General features: G+C 43.0%; 1 protein-coding gene across 1 annotated transcript in view; it reads right to left on the reverse strand.

Annotated features, from left to right (window-relative positions):
- The window catches only part of lipf (lipase, gastric), a 41,492-nt gene extending 24,436 nt beyond the window's left edge, over window positions 1–17,056 (reverse strand). Inside the window, exons 1-2 of the mRNA XM_059652937.1 lie at window positions 17,018–17,056; window positions 3,596–3,716 (exon numbers count right to left, since the gene is read on the reverse strand). Coding sequence (XP_059508920.1) covers window positions 3,596–3,709 — 114 coding nt within the window. The 5' untranslated portion in view covers window positions 3,710–3,716; window positions 17,018–17,056. The remainder of the gene's footprint in view (window positions 1–3,595; window positions 3,717–17,017) is intronic.
- Between the last annotated feature and the right edge of the window lie 3,352 nt (window positions 17,057–20,408).

Consider the following 20,408-nt stretch of genomic DNA (forward strand, 5'->3'; position numbering starts at 1 on the left):
ATAAAGGACATAGAAGGAATTGCTGGGCATACAGAGATAAAGTGATAGCCCAAACAGTGTCTTGTACGAAGGAAAGGATTCATTATTTCCATCCCTGCAAGATGACAACAGGAGATGTAGATCCATGCAAACCATCAGGAATTGAGTATAGTCTGAGGAAGGTGAGTGAAGTGCTGCACTGGCCAAGCAATGAGATCAAGGATGCAACCAGCCAGTGCAGTGCTTGTAACAAACACCAGGCTTAGCATACTCAAGCCACTTATGACACATGACACCCCAGACAGATCACAGGTGAAGCTTGGAATAGACCTCTTCACTCTCGTAAGAACATGTTGACTACTATTCTGACCAGTGAGATTGTAGTATGCCTGAAAGCACATTTCAGTCGTTACAGCATTCAAGACATGGTAATGTCCAACAATGGACTTCAATTTACAAGTGAATAATTCAATTGCAATATAAGGTTTGGGAAATTCAACATCATCTCCACATTATCTGCAATTAAATGGAAAAGCTGAGGCTCACCCAAGGATGAGAAACAAAAAACAAAACGAGAAAATTCTGCATAGGCTTGTCTAGGACAATTCTTGAGTAAAGATACTCACCCACTGAGGGAATGAAAAGTAGTTCAGTTCAGAGACCAATGTCAGGCTGAACATCAACAACTACTCCAATATTTTTAAAAAACTACCTGAAGTCAAAAATATTAAGAGGTATGAATGACAGAAGCAATGTGAAACAAAGAGTCAAAGTTGGCTTTGATAAAACTGCCAAGCCATTGCCAGAGGAAAGCACAAGAAAACCAGTCACAGTGCAAATGTACAAGTCAAAAGTCAGTCCACGTGACAACTTGGGACTTGTGTGGAGTAGTTGTTGTTAACTATGTCCAATCAAAGTGACAAATAATCGTAGCCACAGACTCCACACAGAAGAGAAACTGCACTTTCACTGCAACCCGCAAATTAAAAAGGAGTGATCTTATCACCTGCACAAAATAACCATTAGATTCAGAATTCCATAGCTCTCCGGCAATAGAAATGGATCAACAGGGACACTTACCACATCAATGACACTGTTGAGAGAATAACACTCACTGGAGAAGGAATGAATGGATATCAGAGGAACAATCAATGATAACATGCGCATGCACCTTCAGGAGACCAACACTATTTAAAACTGATGCAAGTTGAACTGACTACAGTGAGCACACTGGTTGATGAATGACAATTTTCTTGGTCATCATGGACATTGGTAACTTGAGCAAATGATAATGCATGCAATTTTTGTATGTTTTTCTGAAGAAAGAGGGCGTGCTTGGAGAATTGCAATTGCACTCAGTACTGGCTGGTTTGCATTCATCATTTGAATTCTGCCTTCACTAAGTATCTTTGTGTGCTGTCTGAGAGAGCCATTAAACATACGTTATTAGAAGATAATAAAGTGTGAAGCTGGATGAACACAGCAGGCCAAGCAGCATCTCAGGAGCACAAAAGCTGACGTTTCGGGCCTAGACCCTTCAGAGAGGGGCATGAGGTGAGGGTTCTGGAATAAATAGGGAGAGAGGGGGAGGCAGACCGAAGATGGAGAGAAGAAGATAGGTGGAGAGGAGAGTATAGATGGGGAGGTAGGGAGGGGATAGGTCAGTCCAGGGAAGACAGACAGGTCGAGGAGGTGGGATGAGGTTAGTAGGTAGGAAATGGAGGTGCGGCTTGGGGTGAGAGGAAGAGCAGATTAGGGAGGCAGAGGCAGGCTGGGCTGGTTTTGGGATGCAGTGGGTGGAGGGGAAGAGCTGGGCTGGTTGTGTGGTGCAGTGGGGGGAGGGGACGAACTGGGCTGGTTTTGGGATGCGGTGGGGGAAGGGGAGATTTTGAAGCTGGTGAAGTCCACATTGATACCATTGGGCTGCAGGGTTCCAAGGCGGAATATGAGTTGCTGTTCCTGCAACCTTCGGGCGGCATCATTGTGGCTCTGCAGGAGGCCCGTGATGGACATGTCATCTAAAGAATGGGAGGGGGAGTGGAAATGGTTCGCGACTGGGAGGTGCAGTTGTTTATTGCAAATTGAGCAGAGGTGTTCTGCAAAGCGGTCCCCAAGCCTCCGCTTGGTTTCCCCAATGTAGAGAGAGCCACACCGAGTACAGCGGATGCAGTATACCACATTGGCAGATGTGCAGGTGAACCTCTGCTTAATATGGAAAGTCATCTTGGGGCCTGGGATAGGGGTGAGGGAGGAGGTGTGGGGGCAAGTGTAGCATTTCCTGCGGTTGCAGGGGAAGGTGCCGGGTGTGGTGGGGTCGGAGGGCAGTGTGGAACGAACAAGTGAGTCACGGAGAGAGTGGTCTCTCAGGAAAGCAGACAAGGGTGGGGATGGAAAAATGTCTTGGGTGGTGGGGTCGGATTGTAGATGGCGGAAGTGTCGGAGGATGATGCGTTATATCCGGAAGTTGGTGGGGTGGTGTGTGAGAACATGGGGGATCCTCTTAGGGCGGTTGTGGCGGGGTCGGGGTGAGGGGGATGTGTTGCGGGAAATGCGGGAGGCGCAGTCAAGGGCGTTCTCGACCACTGTGGGGGGAAAGTTGCGGTCCTTGAAGAACTTAGACATCTGGGATGTGCAGGAGTGGAATGCCTCATCGTGGGAGCAGATGCGGTGGAGGCGGAGGAATTGGGAATAGGGGATGGATATTATTAGAAGATACTCCTGTTTCTTATGGTCTCTAAATTATTTTGGGAGAATCTAAATAAGTGGGAATGTTATATAGTTCAGAGAGCACTGTTTAGTAGATTCTTTAGTTTATGATAGTTGGTCAATGGGCCCCTCGGTGAGGGAAGGCAAATTTCAGCCAGACATACCTGTTTTGATCATGAAACACTAACCCTACTAGGAATTTACATACGAGAAGTACAAAGTCAGGTTCAGCTTTAATGCCCTCCGTAGTCTGATGAACTGGCAAGAAAATCAGTGAACCCAATGTGTTTACAGTGTAGAACGTAAATCTTCGCCTTGACTCTTTGGAATTCCTTCAGTTTAAGTCACCCATAATTAGTTTCTTTACTCTGACGTCTTTCCCAGTGGTGAACATCTTCCACCTTCCTCTGCTTCAATCACTTATTCAATGATTTCTACCTTAATTACAGCAAAGCACTCCAATCTCCAATCCAATAATATCTAAGAACATTTCTTTTAACCTCCCCCTCTGGGTAACAATTTTAATTTGAAGTCAACTCATTAGGGACTGTGAGATTGAAGTACATATTATTTATCTATTCATCCTGTCTTTATATCATGAGGAACTTCTAACTGAACCTTCTTAGCTCCAATGGAATCCTGCAAGAAAACTGAAGACAAGATAACTGCGTAAAATGAGTGCAACATCAGAATTTCTGGAATATAAATTTTTCCTTCATCTTATAAAGCTTACATTAGATATCTCCACAACAACACATATTAACTTTTCACATACTTTTGAGAAGGTTTCAAAATGATGCATTTACGCAGGAATTAGAAATGAGTACTGAAACTAAAAAAAATCTATTTATGCTTTCATACTGAGCAAACCTTTTGCTAAATTTAGAGTGACAATAAATTTCCAACTTACAATGTTCATATAAGCTTCAGGGTCCACCTTCAACTGATGTTGGGTCACCAAAATTCTTTCACACACACTCTTATCTTGCATTAGGAATAGCAGTGCAAAAAACAGAAGGCTCATTTTTGATCTGCAAAAAAATACACAAAATGGACTGTTATTTATGAAAACCTAGAAAACAATTTGCATTGTAGTTACACAATGAGCAGATGAAAGTGAAGCCACTCAGAAAAATAACCAATGGTCAACACCGCAGGGGACCAGTTATTATTAAAGGACAGGGTTATAGTAGTGCGAAATTAGGCCAGATAAAACTCAAACCTTTGTTAATTCAGTCTGATGGGGTGGTAAAAACAGATTCAGCCATGACTCCAAAGGGGAATTGGATATATGTTTGCCACAGAAAAAATGCAGGGCTACTGTAAAGAGTGAGGTGGGAGGAGTAGTAATTGGAAGAATCTTTCAAAGTGCCAACACAGGAAAAATTGGCACAATGGCCTCATTCTGTGGTGTATGACTGTGACAATACGCAACATTTATTTTTCCAATTCGCTAATAGTTAAAACCACTATACTAACACTGAATGATCTTTGAGATTTCTTCTATCAGGCAAGACAAGATAAATACAGCAGGTTACAACTGCAGAATCAATGCAAGCATTTTTTAAGCTGTGATGTAAAAATAATGCTGATTTTCTTGAAATATACTGTACTAAATAACTGTAAACATTAATAATGCTTTGAAAAATCATTTCAGACTTAGTAGGAACTGCAGATGCTGGAGAATCTGAGAAAACAAGGTGTAGAGCTGGATGAACACAGCAGGCCAAGCAGCATCAAAGCTGATTTTTCAGGCCTAGACCCTTCTCTGATGCTCTTTGAAAAATCATTAACTGCCGCTGGTAGCTTGAATCCTAGTAGTACTTTGTACAAAAACAGCAGTAAATGCAGAAATACGTACAATAATGTCAATTAAAATTTCAAGTGGACTCATCTGCAACAAGTTAAATAAAACGAGAATTATCTTAGAAGACATTGCTATTGTTATTTGGGTGTATATTTTAAATCACTAAACAGCAAATAAATCAAGAGCAACTATAAGCAGACATTACATAGAAAGGTAACGTATAACACAGCAAGATAAAATTAATAAATGTATCAAACTCAGTTACAACATGCTTAATGCAGAACTTGAATGATCCCAATGTGGCCACAATGGAAAGATATTCAACTTTGTTTATCTGAAAAAGGACAACACACTAAATAGAAAACATGGTAAGAAAGAAAGCCAAACAAGATTAGGGAACTTAAATTAAGACACAAACTCATTTTCTTGCCAGACAGCACCTCTACTAATCGCTAAAAAGTAGGTATCTATTCTCAAAATATCTACAACTCAAACACTAATGTAAATTTTAACATTTGTATTCCTCTAAAAGGCTGTCTAACCTCTATTTCCAGATAAACACCTGACAACTAACTCATCTATTACCATCATATCAATCATGGAAACAAATACTGACACTCTGAGCAACAATTGTTGTAAACAACTTATCAAGCTCTGATAAGCTCACTATAATCTGGGCCAAACTTGTTATCATGCTGCTATCGTTAATACCAGTTCCTTTAGCTTTTGCGTTTACAAACCTTGACAAATAAGACAGCAATCTGACTCAAACTACTTGCGCCTGTGAGGTATAAACATCAAACCAGACTAGTTAAACTGAGTGGAGTGCTCCTCATTCTACCATTTATATAACACTCAAATGAAAGAAGAACTGTTACCCTGGGGGCCAACTACTGCTTTCCTCTGGCAGCCTGCTGAAAGCAATGAATCATGTTAACTACACCAGATGATGCTAGTTGATCAGAAGTCAAATGAAATATGGGCCCACTGCCAAGGAAGGTCCAAAGCAGAAAAAGCCGCCTTCTTAAAACAGGGTTTTGATGATTAATCATGTGGGTAGCAATGTCATGGCACTGCTCGATTAATAGGGAAAGCAATGACATGCTAAATTTCCTAGCTCAGAACACTAAACATTTGGTGGTTCTAATGGGAACAAAGTTGACTGTGAATAGAGAGACTGATGTCATACAGGCTAGAAATCATAGAGTCATTATAGCATGGAAACAGACCCTTCAGTCCAATTCATCCATGCTAACTGGACAATCCAATCTTACCTGGTCCTATTTGCCAGCATGTGGCCCATATCTCACTAAACCCTTCCTATTCATACACTACAGCCCTTTAAATGTTGTAACTGTATCCAACTTCTTCATGTCGTCTGGTAGCTCGTTCTATATACATGCACCACTGAGAAAATTACTCCAAGAGGTCCTTTTCAAATGTTTCCCCTCCCACCTTAAACCTATGGCCTCGAGGTTTGGACTCCCTATCCTAGGAAAAACCCCTTGGCTATTCATTCTGTGTCCCTTGTGATTGTATAAACTTCTATAAAGGTCACCCCTCAGCCTCTGATGTTTAAGGGAAATTCGTCACAACCTATTCAAATTCTCTCCCTATGACTTAAACACTTCAGTCCCAACAACATCCTTGTCAATCTTTTCTGTACCCTGTCAAGTTTAACAACATCCTCCTTGTAGGAGGGCGACCAGAATTGTATGTAGTATTCTCAACGTGACCTCAATGTCCTGTACAGCTGCAACATGATATCCCAACTCCTATACTCAATGTTCTGACCAATGAAAGCAAGTGTACAGATGCCTTCTTCCCCACCCTGTCTACCTACAATTCAACTTTCAAGGAACTATGCACCTCCACCCCTAGGGCCAGACCATTAACTGTACAAATCTTGCCCTGGTTTGCCTCATCAAAACGCAAATTAAAGTCCATCAGCCACTTCTCAGCTCATGGGCACATCTGATCAAAGTCCCATTGTACTCTGACAGAATCTTCTCCACTGTCCACCACACTACTTATTTTGGTGTCATCTGCAAACTTACTAACCAAACTTCCTATATTCACATCTAAATCATCTAAATAAGTGATGAAAAGCAGTAGACACAGCACCGATCCTTGTGGCTCACCACTGGTCATAGGCCTCCAGTCTGAAAAATAGCCCTCTACTACCACCCTCTGTCTCCCATCTTCAAGCCAATTTTGTACCCAATTGGCTACCTCTCCCAGATCCCACATTTTATAATCATGCTAACCAGTCTCCCATGCAGAACATTGTTGAACACTTTGTTTAAGTAAATATGGACAACGTCTACCACTCTGCCTTCTTCAGTCTTCTTTGTCACTTCTTCAAAATACTCAAGTTAGTCAGGCATGATTTCCCACATACAAAGCCATGATGACTATCCCTGATCAGTCCTTGCCTCTCCAAATGCATGTAAATATTGTCCCTCAGACTCTCCTCTAACAAGTTACCCAATACTGACATCAGGCTCACTGGTCAATAGTTCCCTGGCTTTTCCTTACCCCATTTCTTAAATCATGGTACCATACTGGCTAACCTCCAGTCTTCCAGCACCTCGCCTGTGACTGTCGATGATACAAATAGCTCAGTAAAGGCCCAGCAATCTCTTCCCTGGCTATCCATAAAGTTCTGGGAAACGCATGATCAGGTCCTGGGCATGTATCTACCCTTATGTGTTTGTGACCTCAGCACTTTCTTTTCTATAATATGGACACTTTTCAAGACATCATTATTTATTTCCCCAAGTTGCCTAGCTTTCAAGTCCTTCTCTGCAGTGAAAGCTGAGCAAAATATTTGTTTAGTGTCTCACCGATCTATTGTTCCACATATAGACGACTATGTTGATCTTTAAGGTCCTACATACTCATTTGCCCTTAATGTACTTCTAAAATCTCTTTGGACTTTTTGACAAAACTATCTAACGTCCTCATTCTGTCCTCCTGATTTCCCTCTTGAGTATACTCCTACTGCCTTTATACTCCTCTGGGGACTCACTCAATCCCAGATGACTTTACCTGACATGTGTCTTCCTCCTTTTCTTGACCAGATCTCAATTTCTCTGGTCAGGCAACATTCCTTACATCTACTAGCCTTGCCCTTCCCACCAACAGGAATGTACTATCTCTGAACTCTTGTTATCTCATTTTTTAAAGGCTTACCAACCGTCCCTTTACCTGCAAATTTCTGCCCCCAATCAGCTTTTGAAAGTCCCTGCATAATACTGCCAAAATTAGCCTTACTCCGATTTAGAAATTTAATTTTTGATCAGTTTTATCCTTTTCCATAACTACTTTAAAACAAATAGAATTATGATCACTTGCCCCAAAGTGCTCCCCCATAAACAACGCGGTCACTTGCTCTGCCATATTTCCTAAGAGAAGTCACATTTTGTTCCTTCTTTGGTAGGTACATACGCACATCAAATCAGAAAATTTTCTTGTACACACTTAACAAATTTCTCTCCCTCCAAGCCCTTAACACGATGGCAGGTACAGTCTGTGTTTGGAAAGTTAAAATCCCCTACCAGTACGACTCTATTATTCTTACAGATATCTGAGATCTCCTCATATTTGCTTCTCAATTTCCCACTAACTATTGAGGGGCCTATAATACAATCCCAACAAGGGGATCATCCCTTTCTTATTTGTCAATTATTGCTAATTATAGCCCACATATCTGGCATCACATCACATTGAAAAGCATGTACGACATTACTCATCTGTATAGGAAGTAGAATGCTTTTTGGCTTGATAGCAGCATCTTTTAAACAGTGGGTACCATTCATTTTGCTACTGTTCAGTAGCAATGTGAAACAGCTAAATTCACCTAATGTTCAAATTCTGAGACAGGTTATACAAGGTGAGCTAGGAACTTTTCTGAATTGAAATTGACAGCCTTTGGCTCATTAATGAATTTGTATGGTATACAGCGAACAATGATCTGATCAGAACAGCTAGTATTCTGCAGGATGACTTTGCATAGTTGCACAGGGTGAGCAAATGTCTCAAGCCCTATATGTGAGGCTGCTGAGAAGGCTAAGCATATGCACACACAACTGCAGGAATCCCAACAGATATATTGACTTGTCAGAAGTAGAGTTGTGGCAGACAGAGTAGAGAACCTATTCCCAACTAGTACATACAGGGGGTTCTGCTATGGGAAATATTGAAGGTTATTAGAAAGAACCCACTTTAAATTTGAATTGTGATAGACCCACATAAAATAAATTAAGCAGCAAACCATACAGCTGTAGCTGAAATGAATTCTTAGCACCCCTTAAATGGGTCCCTGGAAATGCAGCACATATAGGAGATTGGGCCCAAGTACAAGTCCTGAATGTTTTATTGAATACATCCCCGATATCACCTCGACGATTTTACTTTCATGCAGAAGAGGCAAAAAGCAAGTGCAGAATGCATAACCACATAACGTCCTTTGTAGAGAGGCAAGTCTGATCAGTTATCAAAAGTTGAAGCTCAATTTATTTTCTCCATTCGCTGACATCTTCTTCAGACATTTTCAGCATCACCTGGCTTTGAGAAATGACATCATTCCAATATTTCTGCAACACTAATGTTACATGTCTCTTTGACAGCTTCAACCTACAATTCTACCTCACTTTCACCAATTTGTTGTTTGGGTGTGTTGACAGGGCATCATTAAACATTTCCAGATGATGTACAGCAAACTTTGTTTAACCAGTACCTTATGAACCAACACTTCTGATAAACCTCAAAATTTATATACTTCAAATACCAGAAGTTGACCACATTATTACATTCTTCACGATGGCCAAGTAGTCAATTAAGGGTGTGAGTGAGAATGCTATGTGCTGATAAGTTTTATTTAAGGAAAGTTGCATTATTATCTACTGTGCTGTAGATAAAGCATTACAGATGTGTATACCCCCTGCATTAAGATTCTATTACTTTTTACGTTGATCAAAAGGCCCAATCAGCACAAACCTGGTTCCATAGGTACATTGAAGCGTTTGCTGTATGATGTAAAACCAAAATCAGCACCTGAACAGCCTGCTGCATATATTACACTAGTTAACAATTCTCAAGTCCTTCCTGATGTTGCTCTTTTCACTCACCACCCAGCTAAGGCTGCATTCAAAATTCCATTTTTTATGCTATAGAACGATCAAAAAGTTCTGTATAGTGCCTACGCTGTCGACTAAACCTCATGAAATTTCTTCTGTGAAAGCAATTCTTATTCTAAATGACATCTTTTCTGTAGTTTGAATGCATGAGGTTAACATTTAGGACAGGAAATTTGCAAAAATGTTACCATTCACGAACTTGGATTCATGATGGCAACCTTCAAAATTGTCTACCAATATACAGTAGCAAGCCTGAAGCTATCAAAGCTATTTTTCCAAATATTCTTTTCATGGGTGCAAAGATATGATGCAACCATTCTCAAGAAGATTCTTGCTCAACCACACATTACTGTGTTACACTGCACGTAATTGTGCAACTCCCTTAAAATCATGCCTGGCATTTAAATTTTCCAAGACTTTTGTTTACATAAGTATGCAGCATTTGCACAGTAATGCACTGTAACTCTATTTGTGCCTAGAAGAACTAGACTAACTCATATCTGTCAAGGAAGAATATAGTAAAAATGCCAACATTAGCTTATTTGTCTGCATTATATTTTGTCAAGGAATAGATTATGCTCAGAAATGAATTTGTTAAAAGATTTCACAGTACTATCCTGCAGTTTCATGGTCAGCAGATTTTAGTTCAGTCAATAAATCTAGCCTAATGCCATGAAAAAGTTTAAAGCACAAAATCCATCTATCAGAAAGGTACAATCAGTCATTTCACTTTCTTTTTGCCTTCTCAATTAACACTGGGTTGGAGAGAAGGGTACCCTCTGAATATTTAATAAAAATTATTCACAAACCAAACTCTAAATTAAAAATACCTGGGCACCCTACAGCCGAGAGGACTCAATATTAAGTTCTCCAATTACAAATAACCCACCCAGCCCCTGGGTTCCTTTCCAGCCCCACAACTTCCCTTCCATTCCACCTTCTGACCTTGCCTTCCAGCTACCAATTGGATTCATCCCGCCCATCGATCAACCAGGTCGTACCAACCAGTGTCCACCTATCACCATCATTCCACCTCCACATTCTCTTCAGCCCACCGCCCCCCACCCCACATCTAGTCCTGAAGAAGGTTAATACCAGAAACAGTGACTGCTCCTTTCCTCCAGATGCTGCCTGGCCTGTTGCGTTCTTCCGGCCTCCTGCTTGTCTACTTTGGATTGCATCCTCTTTAGTTTCATTGTCTTTAACATGCAGAGTATGTTGGCCATCAACAGATTTATTTAATTTAGAACTAGTGAAAAGCCTCAGCATTTGTTCTTTTTGACCCCTGTATCATATATTGTGCATGAGCTAACATCATAAACTATCACCAAAAATCTGCAGATTCTGGCCCTTTTACAACACATCTACAGATGCAAATAAGCCATCATACAGTCAATACAACTCTTTGGAACTTTTTAAGTTGACTTTTCTCTGGTTTACTGGATACCACAATGGTAGGATGGCATTTGTAATTCTTACAATTAAAAATTAAAATGTTAGTTATGAACAAGGAGGATGACCAATGCTTCTACTGGATGCCTTCCTTGCCACAAAGGTGATCTAGGAAGTGTTCCAGTTCCATAAAGTTTCTGCACACTTTTCAGTTGGTAAAAGCATTAATTTGCTTTAGGTGAACATCAAAAGTTCCGATTAGTAGAGAACGTCAATTGGCAGAATGCCTGATAATGCAAAATTTTCTGTACCTTGCTGAACTAAAATCTATATTAGACTCAGATTTTAAATGAACAATTAACCCAGCAACAATTGTCATTTCTGCAAGTGTTCCACATTTCTATCACCTTTTGTGTAGTTGTTCCCTAATCTCATGCATGAAAGGCTTCACTCCAATTTGTAGGCTACCTTCTAGGCTTACCATCAGTTTCTCATAGACAACTATGCAATAAACATTGGTCTTGTCAGTAACACTTCTATTTTTTTTTGCTTTAAATATACCATGTATCTTTGGGTCACCGACAATCTTGGATATGCTGCTCTCTAATCTGAAAACTGGTTCAGAAACAAGAACAATAAACAGATGAGACTCCAACACAAATCCCTTTGGGACATCACCAGACATTCTGCCAATGAGAAAGGAGGGGGAGGATGACATTATTTTGATAATTTGTTTGTCTGTGCTAGCTGAAAAATCTGAGCAACCACATCAATTATGACTTGAACACTTCACTCAGTTCAACATCATGTTAGCTTATCCCAAAGCAGATTATCTACTGTTTGCATTTCCCAACAAGTGTTATTCTTGATCAACAAAGAGAAGTACCTGGCAAGGGAGCATAATGCAAATGAAAAGCAATAGGAAGTCTGGCGTAATTCTTCACAAACCCTCACAATGATCAACACAAGGCAACAAAAAAAAAGCATTTCCATATTTTATGCTAACTGCATTCACTTTTCAGAAATAACTCAATTTTTCCTACAGCAACAGAAACGTGAACATGTCTCAGAAATCTGAGGTTCCAAACTTATTTAAACAAAATATCCAAACAGTTTAATATATTTTATAACAAGTAATCAGGATGCAATACTAAAACACACATAATTACATAATTTGGAACAAATTGCAAAAACATAATTTAGCAAAGTATAGTGTCAAAATCACTAAGAATCCAAACCTAACATTACATGTTTCAGAATTTAAGTCTTATTTAAACAAACATTACAAGCCCTTAAGTCTGCACGCCAGAATGCAAGGGGTAGCAGAAAAATGAACCCAAGAACTTAGAGAGTGTCAGAGCCATACAGCACTGAAACAGACCCTTTGGTTCAACTCATCCATAAACCCCAATCTGGCCCAGTCCCATTTGCCAGCATTTGGCCTAATTCCTTCTACACCTTTCCTATTCATACATCTATCCAGATGCCTTTTAAATGTTATAATTGTACCAGCCTCCTCTGGCAGCTCGTTCCATATGTGCAAAAAGCTGCCCCAGGTCCTTTTTAAAATCTTTCACTTCTCACCTTCTCTAGCTTTGGACTACCTCACCCTCGGAAAAAGACCTTGAATATTCACTCTATCCATGCCCCTCATGACTTTATCAACCTCTATTAAGTCACCCCTCAGTTTCTGACACTCCAGGGAAAAAAAGCCCCAGCCTTTTCAATCTCTGCCTATAACTCAAAGCCTCCATTCTGAGCACCATCCTTGTAAACCTGAAGTCAATGTTAAGTAATTCCACTTTCTTTCCAATTAAGCTGAAGGATTCTCAACGGCTATAAGTTCTGTGATTAAAATTCCCTCCAACTGGACTTTACGGAATTTGAAATAAGAAACTTGAAAACTCATGGACACAGTGCTACAAATAAAACAGGCTCTCAGAACAAATACATTCAGGTTAAATTCAGGCAGTGGATAGGAGGAATTCAACATCATGTGATTGTTATCATGGGACAATGATGCAGGGAAATGCCACTATTATTGATTGATCATTAAATACAACTGTATTGAAACCTGACAAGTGCTGTTAAGATGAGTTTCTAATGTGGGAGGAAACAGATCACAAACCTTTTTCCGCCTAAGAGTTGGGTATCACTGACATATCATCTCTAAAACAGTAGAGATATTCAGAATTCCTGTAAACTATTAATGCTGTCTGGTCTTTTCTCTCCACCAAGGAAAAGGACTGAATAGTTTCACTGACCATATCTGGTTAAGTTGTGAGAAATACAGTAAGCAAATTCAGCTCAGAGGATCAGCTCTCAGACAACCTAAACAACAGGAAAACATTTGATGTGATTGTGATATTCTTCATATAAATCACTATAAAAAGGGCAAAGAGAAGCAACAGAGCTACAAATGCAACAAGGATCAGGACTGGTGAGTCTGACTCAGGTCTACAACCAATGAGATTCTAAGTGTTCCAGCCAAATCATAGTGATCTCATCTGAGAGGGTCTGCAATCACAAAAAGGAGGATCAGGAATGGTCAATCTAACTTGTGGACCTATAGTTCTCACTCACACGAAGGACTAACTGTCATAGATTCGCTACAGTGTGGGAACCGACCCCCACAACATCCCACCCAGATCCATCTCTCATAACTCAGCTAATCTACATGTAAACAATTTAGCATGGCCTGTGCATCTTTGGACAGCAGGAGGAAACCAGAAGAAACCCACACAGGCTCAGGAGAATGTACAAACTCCACACAGTTGCCCGAAGGTGAAATTGAACCCGGGTCCCTGGTGCAGTGAGGCAGCAGTGCTAACCACTGAGCCACCATGCTGCCTCACTGTGTGGGGGACTCTACGTTATCAGCCAAATCTAAGGATTACCGGAGTGGAAAGATTAAGGTAACTTAAGGGCCATGATCAAATCCAAAGAGTTTGGGTCAGGAGTACATATAGTTTGGGCAGACACTTGAGATTTCCCTCTGGCTGTGCAATAAAGGTTTTTTTTTCTAATTTAACGTAAACATCTGTATACATTTAGAGTGGGAACAGAAATTAAGTATTCTATAAATGGTATAACCCTTATCAGAACCAACATAGAAGGATTTAGGAGTATAGATCCACAGTCCACAGAAAGTGGTGTGACAGTGGAGAAAGTGGTCAAGTGTAGAGTATAAATCCAATCTGTCAAGGCATCAAGGAGCATAATTGGCAAGTTATGGTGTAGCTGTGTAGAACTTTGGTTAGGCCACATTTGGAAACTATATAAAGTTTTGTTGTCACACTACCAGAAGGACGTGGCAGCTTTCAACAGAGTACAGAAACCGTTTATCAGCATATTGTTTGGTTTGGAGGGCATTAGCTATGTGGAAAGATTGGACAAACCCAGTTTAATTTCTTTTGATTGTCAAAGGATAAGGGGCAACCTGACAGGAGTTTACAAAATTATAAAAGGCAGGGATAATCAAAGTCCTTTTAAACCAGAGGGTCGCAAGTGCATGGAGTGTGCTCCCAGAGGTGATAATGGACATGGATACAATAACAACATTTAAGAGCTATCTTGATGATATACAAAAAGGCAGGGAACAGTGGAATATGGACCACAGAGATAAAAAGTTTTTAGGTTAGCAACACATCATGATTAAGTGCAGTTATGGTAGCTCAAAACAGCTGGTTCCTGTGGTGTACTGTTCTTTGCAAGTTGGGCAGATTTAAAATCGGACAAACCAATCAAGGTGTCACATAGCTTAGAGGTTTTGCACCAGGTGTTTTTTATTTTACAAGTTTGTGGCAGAACCAAATGCTGCATCTGTGATTTTGTTCATTCTAACACTGCACAATCCAAGAACCTTCATCAGGGAGAACAGCTTACACACCTCACAGAGCTACTACAGAGTTGGTTCAATGGTACAGTTGATCAGGTATAATTAAACAATAATCTCAACATCCCGACCAAGTCATTATGGTCTACAGCACAACGTCCTTGCTGGGAAAATCTCGTTCAGGGTGAATGTTTCCCTGGTGGTGAACTCTGGTTCAGGGCCACCCCTGCTATGGAGAGAGAATGAGTTTGTTTCAAGGTCATGGTCACTCGGCTGAGGGCTGGCTCAGGTGGCCTGTTGGGGGTAGTCTGATCCAGGGTGAATGTTTAACTACTGGTGGGCACTGGTTCAGGAGGGGTGTTGGAGAGGGAGGGAGGACAGGAAGGTGTTGAGGGTCTGCTTTTATACCTAAGGGGGGGGATTGTAGGGGTGGGCCTTTCTGTAGCTTGGGCGGGGGGGAGAATTGTAGGGGTGGGCCTCCCTGCAGCTTGGGGAGGAGGGGGGGGGAATTGTAGGGGTGGGCCTCCCTGTAGCTTGGGGAGGGGGGGGGAGAAATTGTAGGGGTGGGCCTCCCTGTAGCTTGGGGAGGGGGGGGGAAATTGTAGGGTTGGGCCTCCCTGTAGCTTGGGGAGGGGGGGGGAAATTGTAGGGGTGGGCCTCCCTGTAGCTTGGGGAGGGGGGGGGGGAATTGTAGGGGTGGGCCTCCCTGTAGCTTGGGGAAAGGGGGGAATTGTAGGGGTGGGCCTCCCTGTAGCTTGGGGAAAGGGGGGGGGAATTGTAGGGGTGGGCCTCCCTGTAGCTTGGGGAGGGGGGGGGGAAATTGTAGGGGTGGGCCTCCCTGTAGCTTGGGGAAAGGGGGGAATTGTAGGGGTGGGCCTCCCTGTAGCTTGGGGAAAGGGGGGGGAATTGTAGGAGTGGGCCTCCCTGTAGCTTGGGGAAAGGGGGGGGAATTGTAGGGGTGGGCCTCTCTGTAGCTTGGGGAAAGGGGGGGGAATTGTAGGGGTGGGCCTCCCTGTAGCTTGGGGGGGGGGGGGAATTGTAGGGGTGGGCCTCCCTGTAGCTTGGGGAGGGGGGGGGGGAAATTGTAGGGGTGGGCCTCCCTGTAGCTTGGGGAGGGGGGGGGAATTGTAGGGGTGGGCCTCCCTGTAGCTTGGGGAAAGGGGGGGATTGTAGGGGTGGGCCTCCCTGTAGCTTGGGGAGGGAGGGGGGGGGAATTGTGGGGGGGGGAATTGTAGGGGTGGGCCTCCCTGTAGCTTGGGGAAAGGGGGGAATTGTAGGGGTGGGCCTCTCTGTAGCTTGGGGAGGGAGGGGGGGGGAATTGTAGGGGTGGGCCTCCCTGTAGCTTGGGGAGGGGGGGGGAATTGTAGGGGTGGGCCTCCCTGTAGCTTGGGGAGGGGGGGGGAATTGTAGGGGTGGGCCTCCCTGTAGCTTGGGGAGGGGGGGGGGGAAATTGTAGGGGTGGGCCTCCCTGTAGCTTGGGGAGGGGGGGGGAATTGTAGGGGTGGGCCTCCCTGTAGCTTGGGGAAAGGGGGGGATTGTAGGGGTGGGCCTCCCTGTAGCTTGGGGAGGGAGGGGGGGGGAATTGTGGGGGGGGGAATTGTAGGGGTGGGCCTCCCTGTAGCTTGGGGAAAGGGGGGAATTGTAGGGGTGGGCCTCTCTGTAGCTTGGGGAGGGAGGGGGGGGGAATTGTAGGGGTGGGCCTCCCTGTAGCTTGGGGAGGGGGGGGGAATTGTAGGGGTGGGCCTCCCTGTAGCTTGGGGAGGGGGGGGGAATTGTAGGGGTGGGCCTCCCTGTAGCTTGGGGAAAGGGGGGGGGGGGGAATTGTAGGGGTGGGCCTCCCTGAAGCTTGGGGAGGGGGAGAAGAGTCAGGTCCCTGTTAGTTTAGGGGGCGTGGGGAGGAGGTGGTGGTGTCTGTCTGTCTGTCTGTCTGTCGCCCGCCCGCCCACCCAAGGTCGGGGTCGGGGTCGGGGTCGGGGTCGGGGTCATGTTTGCTCTGCCCCGTTTCCCCGGCGATGCGAGCCGACCATCCTGCACCCACAATCTAAAGCCTGGGTTACCTAACCCTCTCCACCAACATGACCCCTCAACCCCCCCCCCCCCCCCCCGGGCCCGGCAGGCCTTCAGTCGACCCGCGTAACCGTCCCCAATACAACTTACCCTTACCGGTGACCGGTTACCTCCTGGGGCCGAGCGGGGGGGGGGGGGGGGGTGGAACGGGAGGCAGCGTGCTCGTCGCCGATTGACGGCCAATCGCAACCTCCCGCAGGAACAGCCGACACGCCCCCTCCAGCGCGCGCTCCGACTCCACCCATTGTCACCCGCGCGCACACGTTCGAATGGCGTCACCGCTTTTGGTTGCCCAATCAACGAGCGGCGTCCTCTCCACGTCACAGTCAGCGCCTGGCTCGTGCTCACCTCCTGTCAAACCAGGCAACATAGTCATCCCATAATATACACAGGGGCCCCTAAATCCATCTCATTACAGATACAGGATACTTTGTCCATCCTATTATATATACAGGGCACTGTGTTCATCCTATTATATTCACAGGGTCCCTGCACCCATCCTATTACATACACAGGGCACTGTGTGTCCATCCTGTAATATACGGAGGGGCCCATGTATCCGTCCTATTATATGCACAGGACACGACATCCATCCCATTAGATACACAGGGCACGATATCCATCCCATTAGATACACAGGGCACGATATCCATCCCGTTGTATACACAGGACACTGTCCATCCCATGAGATACACAGGGGACCCTGAATCCATCCCATTATATATACAGGACACTGTCCATCTTATTAAATTCGTAGAAGTCCCTGTATCCATCCTATTATATATACAGTACACTATGTCTATCCCATTGTATACACAGGGCACTGTCCATCCCATTAAATACACAGGGACCCCTGTATCCATTCTATAACATACACAGGACATTGTGTCCATCCCATTATGTACAAAGGGGCTCCTGTATCCATCCTATAACATACACAGGGGCCGTTGTATCCATCCTGTAATATACATAGGGGCCCTTGTATCCATCCTGTAATATACACAGGACACTGTATCCATCCCATTATATACACAGGGGCTTGAGTATGCATCCCATTATATATATGGGGTGGGTGGGGGAGGGGGGTGGTTTCAGTGTCTAGAGTCATAGAGTCATATTGCATGGAAACAGGCCTTTCAGTCCAAACAGTCCATGCTAAACATCATCCCAGACTAAACTAGTCCCATCTGACTGCTCCTGGTTCATATACCTTCAAACTTTTTCTATTCATGTATTTATCCAAATGTCTTTTAAATGCTGCAATCGTACCCTATCCCACAATATACACAGGACATTGTGTCCATCCTATAGTCTAAATAGGGTTCAGTGTGTCCCTCCCATAACATACATGGATCCAGTGTGTCCATCACATAACACATGGGGCCTCTGCATTCATCCTGTGTCTAGCCCATAATAAGCCTAGTGTTGTGTGTGTCCTAACAGCTGTGTGTGTGTGTGTGTGTGTGTGTGTGTGTGTGTGTACACTTCCATCCCATAATCTACACAGGCATGTATGTGCATCCAATTGCTTCCATATTCAGATAGGAAGGGGCAGTCGCGATATTGATCAAGGAATCAATTATTGCAGTGAGCAGGGATGATATCTTGGAAAGATTATCAGATGAGGTAGAAGTGAAAGCACAGAGGAACAAGCATGGTTTGGGTGAGTATTAATGCCCCAAACTGTCAGGGAGGGTTAGAGGATCAAATAAGCAATCAAATTTGAAAGGAAAATAAGAATAACGTGTATTAATAGTAAGGGATTTTAACTACCAAAATATTAACTGGGATAGTTTTGGTCTGCAAAGTAAGCATGAAGGAAAATTCTTAGATTACATCAAATAAGCAACAATAAAGTGTAGGTCACTCAATCTCTCAAGCATGCTCTGCCAATGAATAGGATCATGGCTGATCCAATCTTAGCCTTGACTCTACATTTCTGCATATTCCTTACAATATTTTATGCCCCTGGTAACCAAGAATCTATTTGTAATAAAATCGAGAATTGAGGGTGCTAGAAATTTGAAACAAAAACAGAAATTGCCCCAGGGACACAGCAGGTCTGGCAATATCTTTAAAGAGAAAGTAGAGTTAATGTTTTGGGTTCAGTGAAGAAGTTGGGTCACTGAACTTGAAACGTTAACTCTGTTTCTCTCTCCATAGGTGCTGCCAGACCTGCTAAGTTTCTTCAGCAATTTTTGTTTAAGAATCTAACTACTTCTGCTCAAAACATTTAAATCCAGTAAAAGGGTGTAGAACTGGATGAACACAGCAGGCCAAGCAGCATCAGAGGAGCAGGAAGGCTGACGTTTCAGGCCTAGACCCTTCTTCACATCCTTCTTTTTCATTTCTGAAGATTAGTCTAGGCCCGAAACGACAGCCTTCCTGCTCCTCTGATGCTGCTTGGCCTGCTGTGTTCACCCAGCTCTGTACCTTGTCATCTCAGATTCTCCACCATGTGCAGTTCCTGCTATCTCTAAACGCAGGAAAACTTTTCTTGTCAGGATATAGAAAGTCCAATAAGGGAGAGGCCAGTTCCGGACCTAACATTTGGAAATTAGACTGAAAGGTATATCAGTAGGCCAGCATTTTGGGAAAGTACCCACAGCTCAGTTAGATTTAAGGCACTTATGGAAAAGGAGAATAATAAGTCAGAAACAAAAGTTCTAAATTGGGGAAAGCCTAATGTTACTAAGACTAAATATGACTTGACCTAAGTAAATTGAGACCCATGGGCATACCCACACCCCAACAATGAATAGATATATTTGTATATTATAAATTGTATTTCATGCCATTTTTAAAATCTTTTTCAGAGGATTTCTGTGACCACAGTGTTTTGACATACAGCACAAACATTCTGATAAATCTTATATTTCTAACTGAAGTACTGAATTATGTTATCAAACCTATTGGAACCATAAACAGTTTACAGTTCAAGAACAGGCCATGTTGCTCAGCTGATCCATTTGTATGTTTATGCTACTTGCCATCTTCCCACATCATCTAACACCATCTGTGAAAACTCTTATTCCTTTCTCCTTTATATGTTTATCCAGCATCCTCTCAAATGCACCTGAGCTGTTCACTTCAACTACCTTCAGGATGCGTGAGTTCCACATTCTAATCATTGCCTGGGTAAAAACATTTCTCCTGAATTGACAATTGATGAGATAAAGCAGAAATCAAAAAAAATCTTGTTCAAAGCTTCATCAAGAACCTCACTACAGACAAGTTACCAAAGCTTAAAAGATCAGCCATATTTCTAACTCGTACAAAAACAAAGACTATAAAGAACTAATGGTGTCTTTGTGATTAAACATTATACATTACAACCAGAGAGGTGACGTGTTGAACTTTATAGTTCAGAATAACGTGTATTAATAGTAAGGGATTTTAACTACCAAAATATTAACTGGGATAGTTTTGGTCTGCAAAGTAGGCATATATTTTCCTATAAATAGATATAGATATAAAGTTC

This window comes from Stegostoma tigrinum, chromosome 20 (assembly GCF_030684315.1).
Source record: "Stegostoma tigrinum isolate sSteTig4 chromosome 20, sSteTig4.hap1, whole genome shotgun sequence".
Taxonomy (NCBI): Eukaryota; Metazoa; Chordata; class Chondrichthyes; order Orectolobiformes; family Stegostomatidae; genus Stegostoma; species Stegostoma tigrinum.